This window comes from Phoca vitulina, unplaced genomic scaffold (assembly GCF_004348235.1).
Source record: "Phoca vitulina isolate PV1807 unplaced genomic scaffold, GSC_HSeal_1.0 scaffold36, whole genome shotgun sequence".
Lineage (NCBI taxonomy): Eukaryota > Metazoa > Chordata > Mammalia > Carnivora > Phocidae > Phoca > Phoca vitulina.
The window spans coordinates 62,928-83,391 of record NW_022589739.1 but is presented as its reverse complement, the minus strand read 5'-3'; the positions used below and the strand labels follow the sequence as shown (position 1 = coordinate 83,391).

General features: G+C 37.5%; 1 protein-coding gene across 1 annotated transcript; it reads right to left on the bottom strand.

The window, feature by feature from the left end:
• Positions 1-3: 3 nt before the first annotated feature.
• Positions 4-19,241, bottom strand: TPH1 (tryptophan hydroxylase 1). The gene is made up of 10 exons (XM_032427274.1): positions 19,125-19,241; positions 13,357-13,540; positions 11,363-11,463; positions 8,293-8,360; positions 7,957-8,153; positions 5,603-5,738; positions 4,670-4,796; positions 3,112-3,207; positions 1,944-2,077; positions 4-178 (listed from the first exon to the last, which is right to left on the bottom strand). The coding sequence occupies exons 1-10, from the start codon at positions 19,239-19,241 to the stop codon at positions 4-6; spliced, it is 1,335 nt and encodes a 444-aa protein (XP_032283165.1).
• Between the last annotated feature and the right edge of the window lie 1,223 nt (positions 19,242-20,464).

The window sequence follows — 20,464 nt, the reverse complement described above, 5'->3', positions numbered from 1 at the left end:
GGATCAGATGCTTGGCTGTCTGCTGACCTTCGCAAGGGCATCACTGACGACATCGAGATCATGCTGCAGCTCATTCATGGCGCTGGTTATGCTCTTGGTGTCTTTCAAGATCTGAATACTCCGTGTGTATGGATTATACTTCACTCCAAATGGACGCTTAATTGTTTTGGTAAATTCTCTGTTTAAGAAAACAAATAAGAGGCAACCAATTTCTAGGAAGCAGAGGATGAAAACTGAATGAGCAACAGCAAACCTATTTCACACACTAGGTGAAAGACAAATCTTTATTAGTTGTTCACACAACCAATATGACAACTTTCCTACACAGCACAGGCAGAGATCCCCTAGAATCCTACACAGGTTGGAAACCTAAAACTGTCATAGACACATCCACCCCTGCATTGCTAGGGAAAGACCCTGTGGATGACTTTATTGGTGATTTATTACTTTATATATTACTTGGCTACAGTAAGGAGACCAACTACAGTAGCTTTATCAGGAGACAATGGCAGCACTTGACCACCTAGTAACAGACCCCTCAGCTGTATTTACCTAACTACACCTGCACACCTACACATTTGTGTGTACGTGTGCACGCGTGCATGCACACACACACACATACAGAGGACAGGAACAGTCCTGCCTCCTGCACATGGACATTCTTTCTGTTTAGAATGTCTTCCTCTAACCTTCTCTCAAATGACCTAACTTCCACCCTTTCTTCATGCATTCAAGTCCTACCCTCTTCATCAAGTCAACATTTGAACTTCTCATTTGGCACCCCCAAGAACAACTGTGTTCAGGACCCCTAGGAACACAGCAGAGGACAACCATACATGAGTAAGGGCTGAAATGCAGCTTGCAATCCACTTGGTCTACCCAGAAGGGACCCCTTCTTCAAGTCTGCGCAAAGGGGCCATATGTGCTAGAGGAAGCCCTGCTAGTATTGTTATTGGGTTCTGTGCCTGGCCTAACTCCGCAAGTAACAGAAAATCTCTGGAAGACAAAGAGCATGTCTTCAACCCCCATATATCCCACAATGATCTCACTGTGACTTCAGACCCCTTCCACCAAATGTTTTGTTGATTCTGCTTCTGTAGTCCTTTCCTTTCCTACTACCTCTGTCTTGGCCCAGGCTCTTATTTTCACCTTAAGTATTACAAAAATCTCCTGAGTAGTTTCTCTGCCTCCAATGTCCTCCTTTCTTAACAACACACTTAGCTGATTAATAGTTAAAGCATAGTAGGTCACCTGGGTGGCTCAGTAGGTTGAGCATCTGACTCTTGATTTCAGCTCAGGTCATGATCTCAGGGTGGTGAGATTGAGCCCCACATCAGTTTCCATGCTCAGCACAGAGTTTGCTTGAGATTCTCTCTCTCCCTCTCTTTTTGCCCCTCCCCCTACTTGTGCTCAATCAATCAATAAAATCGTTAAAAAAATAGTTAAATCATAGCTTCATTGCATCACACTCTTATATTTTTCCACCTCCCTTACCTTTTTTACACTGTCCCTTAGCCTAAAACTTAACATATCTAAATCCTATTTATCCTTCAAGTGCTTTCTCAGATGCCATTAAACTTTCCCTGTTCCCCCATCTGGAATAAATTGCTCCTGAATAAAACGGAGAACAAAGTTTCATCTGTATCTCTCTAAGGCTTTCTATGCTGTTATATGGTAATTTGTATACAGTTTATTTTCCTAATAGATTAGAAACTCTGATGGGAAGAAACCAGTTTCTCAATGTATCTGATTCATATATGCAATCACCAAGCATCACCATAAACAACATACTCTAAATATTTGTTGTGAAAGGGAGATACGTCATAGGCAGAAGGTACCTCCTAGGCTTCTAATTATCCAGCTGCTTACTTCTGTGATTTGTTACCATTACTGGACCTATCTTTTGTAGAGGGAAGTTAAGACATGCGGAAGATATACTTTACCTCATCTTCTCCTTTGCATCTTCAAAGCTTTCAGATACAAAGTACACATCCTGAAAAGTTGTGATGAGACACTCCTGTTTGCAGGTAATCTTGGGATCAAAGGGCTTTACTTTGGCATGTCCAGAAAGTGAATGCTAGAAGACAAAGAGTCAGTGAATCAAAGAATACTGTTTAATTTCATGGATCACATCCCAAACACAACCACCAGAATCAGCACACCTCTGAAGGTACTAATGCAATGGCCCCAACCTACAACTCCAAACTTATTTCCTACAGCATTATCTAACCCACAGTATACTCCAGCAAAACAAATGGCTTGCTGCTCCCCATAAATGCCCCAAGACGATCTCCATGACTTTGTTCTAACACTCAGGTGTAAGAGGCACCCGACAATATTTATGTATATTCCTGCATTATGACACCTACTTCCTAGCCTGCACTAGTAACTTCTATACATGACTTATACCCACCATCAGGTGGTAGACTCCTGAGAGCAAGAAGTACCATGGACAGTATTTGACACACACCCATCACTCAGCAAACATTAAGTTCATTCCTTTATTAGATAAATAAAATTCTCAAAAAATTCCATAGAATTTAGGAGAAGTTATTGCTAACACACTAAAAATGGTGAGGGAACAGCAAAACTTTGTAAGCAAAAGCTTTAAAATACTTTTTATATAAAAGATATGTCTATTGGGGCCCCTGGGTGGCTCAGTTGGTTAAGCGGCCAGCTCTTGGTTTTGGCTCAGGTCATGATCTCGGGGTCCTGGGATCAAGCCCTGCATGAGGCTCTGCACTCGGCAGGGAGTCTGCTTGGGGATTTTCTCTCTCTCCCTCTCCCTCTGCCCCTCCCCTGCTTGTGCACTCTCTCTTTCTCTAAAATGAATAAATAAACCTTTAAATAAATGAAAGATACGTCTATAGTGGGTCAACTATATTCAAAAAAGAGAGAAAGAAATTAAGTAATTAAATTCCACATATAAGTAAAAAACATTTAGGGTATCTCCATAAACCTAGGAAATAGAGAAAATTGTCTCTTAAGTAATGTTTACTGCCACCCCAAGTATTTTCCATAGTATGCACTTGTTCAAATCCAAAAACTCTTTCAGGTCATATCAATTATATTAAGTAAACATGGCTATGTGGAGAGACTTATGGCTTTTACCTTAAGTTCACTGATAGAAGAAAGTAATCCAGCACCAAAGACTCGCAACTGCCCGTCTTGTTTACAGAGACCAAACTCCACAGTGAAAAAGTAGCACTGCAAAAGGACATTGATGTTACTTTCACAGCCTGAATAACTCAATTTAAAACAAACTGCAACTCTTAGTCACTGACCCAAAGTGCGCTGGAATAAAGTTCAAGATCCCCAGACTTGTTCCCAAGTATTTCTACAATCTGGCTTTATTCTAAACCAGCACTTCTCAAACTGCTGTTCCCAGGACTCTTATATACTCTTAAAAATTACTCAGGACCCAAAGGACCTTTTGTTTATGTGAGTTAAGACTGAAAACATTTACATGTTTGCTAATTAATTTTAAAGTGTAATAAACCATTTTATGGTAACATACCAATTTAATGCAAAGTAACTATATTGTACAACACACAAAAAAAGGGTCAGGAAAGAAACATTGTTTTACATTGTTCCCAATCTTTTTAAATGTCTGTCTAGATGTTATTTAATGTCTGGCTAGAAAAACAGGATGGATTCTCATATCTGCTTCTATAGTTAACCTGTTGCCATATGTTGTATTGGCTGAAGTATATGAAGAAAACTCAGCCTCACACAGATAAGTAGTTGGAAGAGGCTATGTATTGTAATAGCCTTTTCAGATAACTGTGGATATTCTTCTTTGACACTACATCAAAACTCAACAAGTGGTAATTTCTTGAAGTTCAGCTGCAATGTGGAATATGAAACCATATCAATGAACTCTAGTTCTTATATTGAAATCCACTTTGCATTCTGAGTGGCTCTTTCACTCAAGGACCCTGTGCAAGGTTTTCAGGAACACCAGGGGGTCCCCAAACCACGATTTGAGAAGCACTATTCTAATCATCTAGCCTTTTTCATACTACCTCCCCCACCCTAACACACTCTGTTCCAGCTTCTTGTCATTTCCCCAGATACACCAAGCACCTCCTTGTCTTTCCTTGTGTGCCCTCATCCTAAGATGCTCTTTCTTCCCTTCTTGGCAGGTGAAAACATGACTCATCTTCCCTAGGCTAGTCCAGATACTCCTCTTCCATGAAACCTTCCCCAAGCCATTCTCTGACCTCCCAGAACACTCTGCCTGAACTTCTCCGTAGAGTTCATCCATTCAACACAACTGACTCCCTAAGTTGTATATAAATTCCTTGACAGCAGGAACCAGGCCTTACTCATCTTTGTATTTCCAGCACGGTGTCTTGTACCTAATGTTCAAGAACATTTTTAGCATCATTTTCAGAGAACCTATCATTTTTACTGAAGAAAGATCTACAAATAATTAACATTATTGAACTCTAGTGTTTCTCTACCTTTTTCTAAAGCCCATATGTCCTTTTGATGAACCTTAAAATTTCACATCCTCCTTTAATACTATTGAAATTATTTAAATTAAATTAAATATGAGCAAAGACAAATTTTCTAACAGTCATCTTGAATATGCACTTTTAAACTCACACTCCCATCCCACCCCAATAAGAATTACTGATCTATACAGCTATTTTCCAATTTATACCGTTGCCAGTTTTTGAACAGCCTCCTCTGAAGCTCCAAGGGAAGCCAGGCCAATTTCCTGGGAGAATTGCGCAAAACTAGGTTCAGCCAAAAGGGGGACGTGACCTAAGAGTTCATGGCAAGTATCTCTGAAAAAGAGGTACAGGTTTCTCACTCTGTGATGCTTATGTCACATATAAATGCATGGTCAACAATTCAGTCAAACCAAAATCTGATCTTACTTTTATTCAGGTGGTATTACTTTGCAAATGGACCATGAAGGACACTAACAATTTACTAAAGAAACTATTTTGGTTCAAAACTTAGGCCACTCACAAACATATACACATAAGATACCCATAGACATGTCTGCCCCACACCCCCACCAAATCAGGTCTCTGCTCAAATGTCACCTTCTCAGTGAGTCCTTGTCTGATCACACCTTTCAAAATAGAAACACTCCACACATACACCTCTTTCCCCTTTCTCTGCTTTATTTTTCTCCATGGCACTTATCATCATTGATTGGTGATATTAAATATATATATATATATATATATATATATATATATATATATACATTTATATATATATATATATATATATATTTTTATATATTTATATATATATATATATATATATTTACTTGTTTGTTTATTATCTCTATCCCCCATTGGAATATAAATTTTATGAAGGCAGAAATTTTTGTCTGATTCTTTTTACACTCCCTCTGCTTAGACTAGCGCCTGGCACCTAACAGGTAAAGGTTGTCATTTAATAATAGTAATGATAATGGCTAACATATATAGAGCATGGAGCGTGTTATTATGTGCCAGACACTGTTCCAAATGCTTTACACATGTTCATTCATTTAATCTTCACACAAGACTCCTGAAGGAAGTATCATCTTGACAAATAACTATTTGATGAACGAATATTAAACAGAAGTACTCACGGCTCTGGGGTATAGAGAGGGTCTGAACTGTGTCTCACGTACTGTGTGCAGTGAAAAACCCGGAAGGCTAAACCTGATAAGAAATCTCTTGGTGATAAATAACCAGCCACGGGACGGATGGAAAAACCCGTGCGCTCTGCAAAGCAAAGGAGAAAATGAAGAAAATCTTCACCCCAACAGACCATTTACTGTAACATTTTAATCCCGCCAGTGGTACCCAGCAGCACTTTGAGGGAGAATATGGAGACTAAATGTATCATGTGTGTACTCTGCGAAAGTAATAATTATTAAGCACTTACCGTGGGGCCAGGCAATGCGTTAAACCTTACATATTACATCTCCTTTCATGTTTACAATTTGAGTTTATTATTAAAGTTTATTCTCCTCATTGTGACGACTATTAAACTGAGGCTCAGAGACTCAATAATGTGCCCAAAGTCACACCGTAGATGATAAAGGTAGAATGAGAAACCAGGTCTTCTTATATTAAAGCTCGCTGTCTCCTTAAAGGGTTTAGAATATCTCCTAGACAGTCTTTTACTTCCTTAAAAAAAAAAAAAAAAAAAACCCAACTAGGTCTATTAATTTAGATCAGAATCACTTTTTAAGCTATGCCATTTTTAGCCAGTACTTTCTCTTGCAAAGTATGTTTGATCTAAATTGGTTGGTGCTCTTTGATTCCCAACAGCTACAACTGCTTGCCTTGTGTAGAAGGGGGCCTGCTGGTAGGACAGCAGTGACTAGGGGTACCTCTATAAGCTCTACACTCGCTGTTCATTTCAAACCCTCGCCCTCTGCTCTTCCAGTTCCATCTGGTTGCTTTTGTACTTGGATTCCCCCACTCTGATGGGTAGACTTCATGGTCCAATAGAACTCTCCACAATAATGGTAATGTGCTATACCTAGCCTACCCAGTAGGGTAGCCACTAATCACATGTGGCTATTAAGCACTTGAAATGTGGCTAGTTTGGCTAGGAAACTATCATTTTGATTTATATTAATGTGAATTATTTAAACAACCACATGTGTCTAGGGGCCACCATATTCGACAGTGTAGAGAGTTCCTTCCAACCGGTGTTTTGTTTGAACTATCATTTAGGTTTGGTTTCCCTCTTTGACAGTTTCCCTTGAAACACCTTTAGCAACCTGTTCTGCATCCAGCTCATGCTCCAGACCCCAAGTGAACAGCTTTCAGTTTTGTATCCATAACAAAATACTTCCTCCAAATCTCAAGCAAATTTAATTTGGTAAGTTCTGCAGCATATGCTTGCCCATCTTTGTAATACCCATGTGTGAGGTCACACACATTGGTTCTCTGTCATCCTTAATCACTTTTTTTAAACCTAGTTTTTATAGGAACCATTTATACAAGTTCTTCCCTTATAAAACAATAGTGCCTTTTCCTGCTTAGTTTTTCTTAGTTTTGTGCATAATAAGAATTATGGAGTCGAATAGATATGTAGGTTTTTATGATGGTCTGTGTAAGAAATTCAAAGATAGGAATTTCAGACCATGATGGACATAAACTAAACTCCCTCTGAGTGAAAAACATAACTTCTGTTTGTTCCCTAATGTTCTAGTCCGCTGAGATCAAAGGGGATATTTATTTTTCTTATATATTGTAAACCCTGGAGATCACTGATCATTTTACTTCCATACTAGCTAGAAAAAATAAGGAAGCCTGAAGCAAATAGGCATGAAGAACTAAAAGAGAAAAAAAATGTCCTTAATCTTTGTTGATGCTTCTACTAGCACATCTTCTTCCTTGGGAAAATAATAGTCTTAGGGTGGAAAGGAGCGTCAGAGACCATTTACTCCAATCTTCTCCAAGGAGCCTGAATCTCCTCTACCACATCCCTGACAAGTGGGTGGAGAGCTTTTGCATGAAAACCTCCAGGGATGCAGAAATAACCATCTCATGAGCCTGTTCCATTTTCAAATGGCTCATTTAACCATTTGAAAGGTCTTCTCCATTTTGAGCTAAAAGCTTGCAGTTTCTATCCAATTGTCATTTACTTTAGGGCCACATAGTATTCCCTCTATTACCTAAGATGATCAGCTAGTATTTAAATAAAGCTTGAATGTCCCCTATATCTCCAGGTTAAACACCCTAAGAGTCCTTCAAATTTTATTTATATAATACATTTTTCCAAGCCCCTTATAATTCTGCTCACTTTCCTCTACACTTGCTCCAGATCATGATTGTCCCTCTTCAAATGGGATGCCAAATACTCCAGGACAGAGTAAGGAAAATTCTGACCTCCCATATACTTGAACTTTATTCCTCTATTAAAAATTCTGTCATGATCACAACAGACTTCAACATTCCCCTTACAAAAAATTAAGCATATTACCTTTTAAAAAGTTTGAGACATCTTCCAATTGTGGGATATTATCTTCCCGGTACCCACAATATTTAGAAAGCAAAGGTAAGTTTTTGAGATACTCTCTGCAGGCATGGGTTGGGTAAAGTTTGTTGAGCTCTTGGAACACAGTTCCCCAGGTCTTAATCTCCTCTTCAGTGAATTCAACCTTGGGAATGGGGTCTCCACTAATGAGACAAAGAGAAGTTATTTTGAATTAGCATTCAATAAACAATAGCACTTATCTTTTGTTTACTAAATGAGCATAATTTACTCTATCCATTTATTATTTCAAAATTGAATAAGTTATTTTTATAATACACTTACTGTTTATAGTTCATAGCCAAGTCTGCAAAATACTTCCGTCTTTTACGGTAGACATTGTCTTTGAAGCCCTGATAATTAAAGAAAGGTTTAAAAATATCCATACTAAAAAATACTGACAAATGAAGGTTTCATTATTACTCAAGTTACGATATTAAAGGGCTACATTATTGTTATTTTGAGCAAGCACTGTTTAGAAATGTATGATCATTTTTATTTTAAAGGCAATGTTATGGGAGGGGGGATGGGGTAACTTGATGATGGGCATTAAGGAGAGCATGTGATATAATGAGCACTGGGTGTTACATGCAGCTGATGAATTACTGAACTCTGAACATCTGAAACTAATGATATACTAATGCTAAAAACTGAATTTCAATAAAATAAGTTAATAAAAAAAGGCAATGTTATATGAAAGCTTTATACTATTGTGGCCACTAAGATAAAAGATACTATAGATACCAAGATACAAAAATCTTAGAGTGGCTACAAAAATAAAATGGTTTCAGAAATAAGAAAAGTATCATCCTAGTTAAGTACACAACTCTTTTCCAAATGTGAGATTTTTTTTCTTAATCGTTTGACTACTTCTTCAGCTATATTTTCCTATAATCATAATTAATAATAAAATGGTAATTAATAATACATGAAGTCATGACAACTAAATCTAGCCTTAGATTTTATCGCAAAGTAAAAACATACTCATATTTGCAAAAGCAAACAATGCTAATAAAGAAATAAAATAGTAACATTAGAATTTATACCTAGAAAAATATTTTTTAAAAATAGATAAAATAAGACTTCAAAAAGCAAAGCCCAGGAGAAAACAGCCAATAATACAAAACAGGAAAGAAGGGGAAGACACTTGAAAGGGGAGAATGAGACTCATCTCTTGAACACAGATTTACAAGCCCCTCCTAAGCACCTGGCCTTATGCTAAAATCCAGAGAAACAAATAGGAACAAAGCAAAACCTGGGTCTTCAAGGAGTTTACATCAACCAATTATTATGAAACAATATGCTAAATGCCTTATTAGAGATATGCCCAAAATGCCACTGGAACTCAAAAGAGAAATTCCTCATCCAGAGTATGTGAAAAAGGGTAGTGGGTGTCAGGAAGGGTTTCCCAGCGATGACTCCCAAGCTAAGTCTCAGTAAAGGAGTGGGTACAGCTGGGTGGGAAAGGACAGAAAGGACAGCACCGATGACAGCACAGCAATGAAAAACAGCACGCTGTGCCTAAGGAAAAGTGAGCTGGAGCTTGGAGAAGGAGGTGGAACATAGCGCGGACTAGTTTGAGGTCTGCTAGTAAAGGTCTGAAACAGCTTGGATTTCAGTCTTTGGGTAATGGGAAGTCATTGGTGGTTTTTTTTTAAAATAACAGCTTTATTGAGATATAATTCACACACCATAAGATTTTAAAGTGTACAGTGTAGTGATTTTTAGTACATTCACAGTGTTGTGCAACCACCTCCACTATAATTTCAGAAAATGTTTATCCCCTAGAGAAACACCATACTCATTCACAGACTCTCCGCATTTCCCTTCATCTCCAGCCCCTGGCAACCATTAATCTGCTTTCTGTTTCTATGAATTTGGGTATTCTAGATATTTTGTATGAAAGGAATCATATAACATATGGCCTTTCGTGACCAGCTTCTTTTACTATCACAGTTTTCAAGGTTCCTCCATGTTGTAGCATGCATGTATCAGTATTTTGTGTTTTTTTATGATCACTAATATTCCATTTTATGGATGTATCACACTTATCTATTCATCAGTGGATGGACATCTGGGTTGTTTCCACTTTTTTGTTTTTATGAACAAAGCTGCTATGAACATTTGTGTACAAGTTTTTGTGTGGACATATGTTTTCAATTTTCTTAGATGGGTACCTAGGTATCATTGGTGACCTTTAGGCAGAAAAGGGAAAATGATCATACAGAGGTTTTAGATCATTCTAGTGACTATGAGGAGGATGGGTTTGAGGTGGTGAGCTGGAGGCTGGGAGACGAGTTAAAGGTGTGCTAATAGGAATAAACAAGGAACAAATTTAAGCAATATTTAGGAGGTAAAATCAATAGCACTTGGCAGTGGATCAGAAAGAAATTATTTAGTCACCTCTCCATAAACATGCTCCAGATTTTCTTACCTCTGAACCTTTGCTCATGTTGCAATAAACTGTCCTTCCTCCCCATCTCTTTCCTGCCAAACTCCTTTAAGGCCTCGTTAAAATGTTGCCTTTCTCTGATCTCTTCAAGTAGAAGTGTTTGTCTTCTTGTGTACATCTCAAAGCAATTTGTTCCTGCCACTTAGCACTTTTCACAATTTAATCTCATGTTTATTTATAGATGTGTGCTTTATCTTTCCAACTAGACTGCAAATGCCTTGAGAGCAAGTACAATTGCAATTAATAAATTGCTTGATGAGATATTATAGAAAAAAATAGGTGGATCAGCTGAGGGCCATCTAAGGCAATATGCAGTCAATGAACAGAGCTACTAAGCAGCAGATCAAAGCACTGGTGCATACCACTCGAAAATTGCACTCTTTTTTTCTCCACCTTCCCAGGACCATAGGACTCCATAAGCAACCTTAATGCTCTGGGCTTACTAATTCTCCAATTTATGCCTGTACCCTGTCCCATATAATTTTCCAAAGAAACAACTTCCTAGTTCATCAACTGCCTAATAAACCAGTCGTGCAGGACAGCATGGGTGATAAGTCTTTCCCCCTCCTATCTTTACCCCCCGCTTTCCAATAATCCATACCCACTTTAACAAAAATTGCTGCAGATACTGTCTTCATTTTAGCAGAATTCTTAGAAAAGCTCTTATTACTAGGAATGCCAGATATGAGACAGTGTTTCAGAGCCAGTGAAGTTAGATGCCTTCAGGAAGTTAGTCGGGATTCCGCCAGCGTGGAGAACTACCGGCACTTCCCGAAATCCAGATTAAAACCAGATCCTATTTAGTCTAGCATAAGCATGTTCTCCCAGAAAAGGAAAGAATTTCCCCTAATTTTTAGTTTGCTTTAAATTATTTTCATGAAAAGATTTATTAAAAATATTTACAGGATGATCTGCATCCAGTTCAGAACCATACATCAGAACTCTGTTGGCACAATGGTCCAGGTCCGAAATCTTCTTTGGAAACCAAGGAACAGTTTCCATACCTGCAAAATACAAAACCACTAACAGTTCAAGAGACAATCTTAAATAGGCAATAAGGAAGAAAAAATTAAGAAAGTCATAAATACATTTGGATGAAATTTTTTATTGTAGCTTGTACTTTGAGTCAAAAATTAAACAAGTAAATTGCTCTATTTATAATAAGTAAATTTTATTTGAAACTTTTGAGTTCAAATATTTTTTTGAGCCTTGATTTCCTAAGCGTTGGTGAAATGCTACACTTTGGTAATGGACCTAAAATACCCCAAAAAAACCCAAAACAAAACTGTTTAAGCTACATATTTAGCTATCCTTAAAAAAGCAGAGTTAGGATGTACAACTTTGCAGACCGACGTGCAAAATTTAATGAGAACTTTGAATGTTTCTTTTTGTTGATGCAAAGGCTCTTAGAGATCACTGATGTCTTTGCCACTTTGATCTCTCACCCTCCCTCAGACATACAAGCCCTCCTGTAACTCTGGGGGTTTGCACCTGTTGTTCTCCTGCCTGGATAACCTACACCCTACTCCCACTTCCTGCTCCGCCCCATCCTTCTGTTTTCCTGAGAATGTCCTTCTCTTCCTTCAAGACTCAAATCAACCTTCCCTGACCCTGTAGGTGGAGCTAATTCTCTGTCTTCCAGGTTGCTCTGATTCTCGGAAACGGAATCGTTTAATAATCTTATATATAAGATATCTTATATCTGTCTCATGGGAAAGAATGGGAAGGACTCTAGGGGAGGGATTATACATATATTTGTATCCTTGCTTCTCAGTAGAAACAACTGACACAAGTTGGTATTCCCTAAATATCAACTGAACCATTTAGCCCCTAGAAAACTCTTCATATTATAGATGAGATAACCAAGCTCAGAGAGGTAATTTACCCAAGGTAAACTCATCTCTGTTGGAAGAGAGAGGACTAGAATTCAATCCTCCTTGCTCCAGCCTAATGCTCTTTTTAACATACCCAAAAGTGATAGTCAAGAGATTTAACCAGAAATACCACAGGGGCAACAATCACTCAAAATAGACATGAGCAGAGTCCTAGGCTTCTGCTCCACCAGCTGTTAACCCTTTGGTTGTCGGTAGTGGGCCTAGGACTCCTACGGTAGCACCTGGAGCGCACAGGCTTTAGGCATGGTGGGGACATGCAAGGGACTTGGGGAAGCAGCTATCTGCCACTCAGAAATGGAAGCATATTAGTATTTTAATAACTTACACAGCCATAAAATACATAACAGATGAGTGTCAGCCCTAAGTATACCCCAAATTGTGCATGTTCTAAAGGGATTACTTTAAATTGAGTATTATATACAAAATGTGGTTGAATTATCCTTTTATCTTTTGTGCCAAGTAAATGACAAGGATTTTTTCCACAACAGAAGATCTTAGCCATTAGAAACCTTAGGAGGCTTTGCTGCTTTTCACTTACTTTTGTGGGAGGGGGGACAGGGAGGAGTGTGTAAAGAATGTATTCACATCATAGTTGTCAGCACCCATCAATATTCTCAACAAATTTGAATATTCACTTAATATCTGCCAGATGCTAAGCCCTGTGGGAATTTCTAAGTGCTCAGGGATTGTAAATTGAAGGTTTGTGAAATTAAGAAATGCTTAATGATTTGGAAACTGAGAAAACTTAATCAATTTCTAACTATTCTGAATTCTTCCTTATACCCAAGGTTTCCCTCTCGCTTCTCTCACACTTGATAAAACATTACTTTATAATTGCTCTATAGTATTTTGAGCAATTACATTTCCTGCTCCCTTCACTACCAAACTAAGCAATTTGAAGAGATAGTGTTTTATTTTTTTCATGCCTTCAAGATAAATATAAGGTTGGACACACATTATGTACTTAATCTTCTGAGTGGGATTTTCACTTTTCAAACTTACCATCTTCCTTCACAGTAAAACTGTCTGGTGGATTCACAGAGAGAACGTTAGTATGGGACTTCAACAGATGAAAAATATCATTCAATTGTTCTCTGTTGATATCACAGTCAACAAAAATCTCAAATTCTGAGTTTCTTCTCTTTGATTTTCGGGACTCAATATGTAACAGGTTCACATGCTTCTCCTGGGTAAAGCAGAGAGTAAAGATATATATGATAGCCTCAAATGGTAATAGTCTCTGAGCTCATTACTTTCACTACCACTAAAAATCAATTCCAAACTCACCATCATAGTCAAAAGAGAAAAAGGCTGTTTTTAGTGCTGCCAACAGCAAAATAATTCCCCCTAAATATTAGGTACTTTTCAAAAAAGTTGAAAAATTCATCACACCCTCCAGAAACTAATAAAATAACACCCACTAGAAGTCCCTCAAATTGCCAGAACTGAATGGCCTCAAGTAAAAATATCAAATCTCCTAGACAAAAAGAACTTTTCAAAAATTTCTCACAAATAAAAGCATTTTCAAAAAGTGATATTAATGTTAGTCCTATAGAAAGGAAAGTTTCTTTTGTGAATATGCATTTAATAAAATTAGATGAACAGCTTGAACAGTGTATTTAATACCTCAAATCTCTTAAGCTACAAACTTAGTAACCAGCTGAAGCAGATTGCTTCTTCTGCTCTCTTCCCATGCCAGCCCGAGCTGGGTGCCCATATGTGCAAACCTGTGGGAGGACGATATCTTCTTTTACCAATTTGGATAGCTGAGGACCAGCACCAGTGGCATAATAATGAAACATAAGAACCAATTACCCAACATCTAAAAAAATGAGGTTAGAATATCTGATTTCCAACACTAACCTGTTCAATTTGAATTAACTTGGTGAACACCTATGTAGCCAGGTAAAGGCTGTGAAGCATACAAAGAAAAGCAAGACATACAAGGAGTTTATAATCTAGTTGGCTAACACATGAAAGGCTAAGAGAAAGCACAAGTAGTAAGTAGGTGCAGAAGATGTTCTGGGAAAAGGCATTATGGGCTAGAGAAAGTAGACATTTCCATGGAGCAGACAGGAACCAAGATGAGTCTTAAAGAATAGATAGAGTAGGAAGACAGAAGGGAAGAAGGAGGATTCCAAACAGGAAGAACTGTATATGCAAAGGTAGAGATGAAGTAAGAATTATTAGGAACATGAACAACAAGAAAAAAAGAGTATCAGGGATTTTGGGAAATTGGAATATGCAGGATTTATCCTGGAACATAGACTTTATCATGGAATCAATAGAAGAAAGCCAGTTACTAAATATACTGGAGTTGATCAGAACTAAAGGAGAGTTTCTGACATCAGCAATAGCAACATTTTTCTAGTTATGTCTCCTGAGGCAAGGGAAATAAAAGCAAAAATAAACAATTGGGAGTACATCAAAATAAAAAACTTCTGCACAGCAAAGGAAACAATCAACAAAACTAAAAGGCAACCTACTGAATGGGAGACAGTACTTGCAAATGATGTATCTGATAAAGAGTTAGTATCCAACGTTTATAAAGAACTGATACAACTCAACACCCAAAACCAAATAATACAAATTTAAAAATGGGCAGAAGACATGAACAGATATTTCTCCAAAGAAGACATCCAAATGGCCAACACACACATGAAAAGATGCTCAACATCACTCATCATCAGAGAAATGAAAATCAAAAGCATAATGAGATATCACCTCACACTTGTCAGAATGGCTAAAATAAAAAACACAAGAAATAACAAGTGTTGGAGAGGATGTGGAGAAAAAGGAACCCTCTTGCACCGTTGGTGGAAATGCAAACTGGGGCAGCCACTCTGAAAAACAGTATGGAGGTTGCTCAAAAAGTTAAAAATAGAACTACCCTACAATCTAGTAATCACACTACTGGGTATTTACACAAAAAATACAAAAACACTAATTCAGAGGGATACATGCACCCTTATATTTATAGCAGCATTATTTACAATAGCTAAATTATGGAAGCAGCCCAAGTGTCCATCCATAGATGAATGGATAAAGAAGATGTGGTATATATATTGGAATATATATATATATATGTGGAATATTATTCATCCATAAAAAAGAATGAAATCTTGCCATTTGCAATGACATGGATGGAGCTACAGAGTATAATGCTAAGTGAAATAAGCCAGTCAGAGGAAGACAAATACTATATAATCTCACTCATATGTGGAATTTAAGAAACAAAATAAACGAGCAGAAGAAAAAAGAGAGAGAGAGAAACAAACCAAGAAACAGACTCTTAACTACAGAGAACAAACTGATGGCCACCAGAAGGGTGGGGAGATGGGTGAAATAGGTGATGGGGATTAAGGAGGGCATTTGTGATGAGCACTGGCTAATGTATGGAAGTGCTGAATCACTATATTGTACACCTGAAACTAATAATACACTGTATGTTAACTATACTGAAATTAAAATTTTTAAAAATTTTAACAAAGGAGAGTTTAATCTATTTCTTATTAATTTTTACAATAAGAATGCATTCATAAATATTTTCTGAATTATGACTTGAATAAATATAAAGTTAAACTATGTTTTTAGAGACAAAGATGCAAAATGTCAATTCTTCCTAAATTGCTCAATAAATTGAACATTATCAAAATCAAAATCTTGATGGAATTTGTTGAGGAAATGTAACTAAATAATTTAAAAGTTCATCTGGAAGAAAATTTTAGTCAGGAAGACCCAGGGAAATTTACATAAAGTAGAAGTAATAAGTGAGACATTCCCTATCATGTATTTCAATTACAGAAAAAGAGCCACAGAGAAGTTAAGCAGTTTGCCCAAAGTCACACAGCTAATAAGTGTCAAAGCTGGAATTCAAACTCAAACTGTCCTGCTCCATAGCCCATGCTTTTAAACACTAAGTTGTAATCCTGTTTACCAAAAAGGAAGTCAAAATAATGGATAATATGGCTCTTCTTTGAGCAAGATTTATATAATCTTAAGAATGAAAACACTGAACACTGGGCATAGCCAAAAACTGGGACATAACTTCATTGGGAAGATGGGGGGAAGGAAAGTCAAGGGGGCCACTGGAAAGGGGACTGTGTCAAAAAAGTCATCTTTACTTTCATTGTAGGAAATCAGTAGGTGGTATCTACAAGTGAAAAAAATCAAGAAATACACAACAAGTGTACTGTTTATAAACATGGAAGTAGGGGCGCCTGGCTGACTCAGTCGGTAAAGCATGGGACTCTTGATCTCTGGGTTGTAAGTTCGAGCCCCATCTTGGGTGTAGAGATTACTTAAAAATAAAATCTTAAAAAAAAAATGGAAGTAAATTCTAGAAAATGTAGTTAAAAGAGTTGAAAATAGTTGCCTCCTGCAGGCTGAGGATAAATAAAATGAGACGGTTACACATCAACATGGGTAGATCTTAAAAACAGTGCTGAGTGAAAGAAAAAGTGTATTATACAATAACAATTACATAAATTAACACGCACACATAAAAACTACATATTCTAAAGTGCACATAAAAATAATTCCATGTACAGATCAAATATATCAGAACAGCTATCAGAAGAGAGAAATGGAGACTGAATGGAACAATGAAATAAAACAGGAGGAGGCTGTATAAATCGATGATGATAGTCTACACATGATTTAAAGTGTATGATTAACTCAACCCTTTGCTGTAAGATTAGCAAAATAAATTAAACTTAAAAATGAGGAGATATGAAGGGGAGCCTGGGTGACTCTGTCGGCTAAGCATCCAACTTGATTTGGGCTCAGGTCAGGATCTCGGGGTCGTGAGATCGAGCCCCACATCGGGCTCCGCACTGGGCGGGGAGTATGCTTGAGATTTTCTCTCTCCCTCTGCCCCTCCCCCCATAAACAAACAAACAAATAAAAACATTTAATAATGAGGGGAGTTGATGAAGACCACTTATTTTCTTCATAAGCCTTATAGTGTGGGTTGACTTTTCAAACCATGCACACGCATTCTTTGATTAAAAATAAAATAAAGAAGAAAGTTGATGGAAGAAGAAATATAGGTACATTATTTAAAAACTCAAAGGTAATCAATAAAGAACCAATAAAATCAAAAAAATCAATAATCATATAATTACCAAACTTGGGGGAAAGTAGAGAGAGAAGGGATGGAGATGGTATCAGTATCATTAACGAGAGAGCAAATATCATGTAAAGTTGATAACTCAAAGAGAGGTATCAGAACAATATTTAGATATTATAAATTCATCATCAAAGGGACTCAAGAACAGAAATAGCTGAGAGGTTGCCTCTAGGGAGTGGGACTGAGGATATGGTGTATTGGGTAGGAAAACATGCTTTTCATTGCAACTCTTCTAGACAACTGGTCTGTATTTAAAATTTTTAATTCTTTGAAATATTTTCACATGGCTATAAAATAGCATGTATGGATATAAACTTGATTTTTAAAAGTTAACATCAGCTCTTTACATATTAATTCTGTTAGTTCTCACAATGACCCTATGAGGTAGGCAGGGTTCTCATTTTATAGATGAAAGGACTAAAGCACAAAGAGACTAATTAATTTTTCCATGATCACCCAGCCAATAAGTGACAGAGCAAGGATTTCAACTCAGGGGGTCCACCTCCAGAGTCTAAGAATTTAATCCCAATGATGTTCTATTAGCATACTTTAACCTGTCCCCTACCCTTGGGAAAGTAGCTTGTTCATAATTTTTAGTTCTTATAAATAAGTCTTTGTATCCCTAAGTCCATAAACTAGGTTAGGTCCCCCAGTTCAATGTTATCATAATACTATCTGGTATTTCTTTCAGGTCGCTTTGCACACATGTAATTATTTACTATCGTTATTTGTTTACTATCTGTCTTTCCCCCTGATTACACACAGTGGGAGGGCAGGCACTGTGTCTACGTTGTTCAGGTCCACATCCTTAGATTCTACAAGGCACTTGGCACACAGTAAGTACTCAGTAAATCTTCGTGTTCTGCCTGACAGACCCCTAATCCCTCAGGATGGATTTATGGGGGGCGCCTGGGTGGCTCAGTGAGGTAAGACTCCAGCTCTTGATTTTGTCTCAGGTCATGGTCTCAGGGTCATGAGCTCAAGCCCTGCATAGGGCTCCGCACTGAGCACTGAGCGTGGAGCCTACTTAAGATTCTCTCCTTCTCCCTCTCCCCCCACTGCACCCCCCCAGCTTGCGCATGTGTGCTCTCTCTCAAAAAAAAAAAAAAAAAATTAAAAGATGGATTTATGGAAGTGGAATTACTGGGTCAAATTGTGTGAACATTTTAAGGCTCTAATACATATTGTTTCCCTATATATTGTGCCAATTTACCCTCACACCAAAGGTGTATTTAAGTCCCAAATGCATTGAAGCTTTGACCATAGGGAACAGTATAATTGTAGAATCTTTGCTATTTTGCTATATTAAAAATATCATTAAATATATTACTAATGTCATTAAATAGTATTAAATTTTTAATATTCTATTTCATTACAACAAAATTAAGATCTGCTTCTCTGAAATCTGTGAAGTGAATCTTTCCTCCCCCGTTTCTTTATTAGCTATTTGTATCTTCTCTTCTGTAAATGGTTTGTATCCCTTGCCCATTTGTTAGAATTAAGCAATATTTTAGAAACTTAAGTGCTTAAGAAATTTCTCCCATCCATCTCTGAAGAATTTATAATAATTTATATTTTAAATATAATTTTAGAGACTCCTTTGAGAAGAGTATTATGCAAAAATATGGAGAGTGCTTACCTGGAAGATTTTCAGTGCTTTTATAAGTCCACCAACCTCATTCTTCAAGGAAAAAATGAGAGTTGCTCTTCCTCTTTCTAAGGAATGGTCTTTATTTTCCTTATTGTCTTCAATCATGGTCAATTGGTGTAGTTCTCTAAAAACAAAGTATGAAAATAGAAAGTTCTAAAAAAGAAGTTGTGCAATATAGATTATATTTGAAACCAGTAAGACAATGTTTGATAACATTGCCCAAGTTCTAGTTTCCTCACCTGTGAAACATGGATTTGTAGATATGCTTCACAAAACTGTAATGAGACCAACAGAAGATAAAACATTGCCTAACATAGTTCCTAGAATATAATAGGCATATAGTGCATGTTACTAGTTTCCTTTTTCTTTTTTTCTAATTCAGTCCCTTCAGGGTGATTCATGCCCACTGGCTTCTTGCAGTCTTCCTACTGTGACCTGAACTGGGCACTCTTCCTCTATGAAAGCCTACCCCCTCTCCCTGCACAATTTCAGCACTTTATTATACTGGGTCTTGAATGTTTCATTCATGCACGTCTTGTCTTTCAATAAGGCAGCAAGTCCCTTTAGAACAGGGACAAGGCCTTCTATTTCTTTTGTAAATTCAAGAGCTTGGGCAACTCTGGACACATGGGGACCACAAGGAAAATGGCTAGCCAAGATAATTCTGGTTCCATACAAGCATATTCTTTCTTCTCTGACTTGGAATCCCCCAGGCCATGGACCCTGAAAGGCCAGTTAGCCTTTTCAATATTAGCCTACAAAAGTTATGTGATTATAGGGGTGCCTGGGTGGCTCAGTTGTTAAGCAACTGCCTTCGGCTCAGGTCATGGTCCCAGGGTCCTGGGATCGAGTCCCATATCGGGCTCTCTGCTCCGCAGGAAGCCCGCTTCTCTCTCTCCCACTCCCCCTTGCTTGTGTTCCCTCTCTCACTGTGTCTCTCTCTGTCAAAAAAAAAAAAAACTTAAAAAAAAAAAAAGAGTTATGTGATTATAAATTCAACTCTGTGTGTGTGTGTTGGGGAGGTAAGGATATTGTGGGGGATGAAAATGGGGTATAACTTTCAACTGAGAAATATACACTTGAGAAATAAGATCTGGATTAATACATGTAAACAACATATTGAGGATTTATTCTTATTAGTTTTCTTTTGGTTATTAATTCTTCCTAATTGCCCAGTTTCATGTTGGAGTTCTAGTGGAATTAACCTTTAACAACTTAAATTGATATAACCGATTCCATTGTCTTTCACCTGCTTGCACTCATTGATCCAAGCCTGAAGCGATACCACCCAGAACAGGTATAGTATGCTGCTCTGGGCTTGAAGCCAG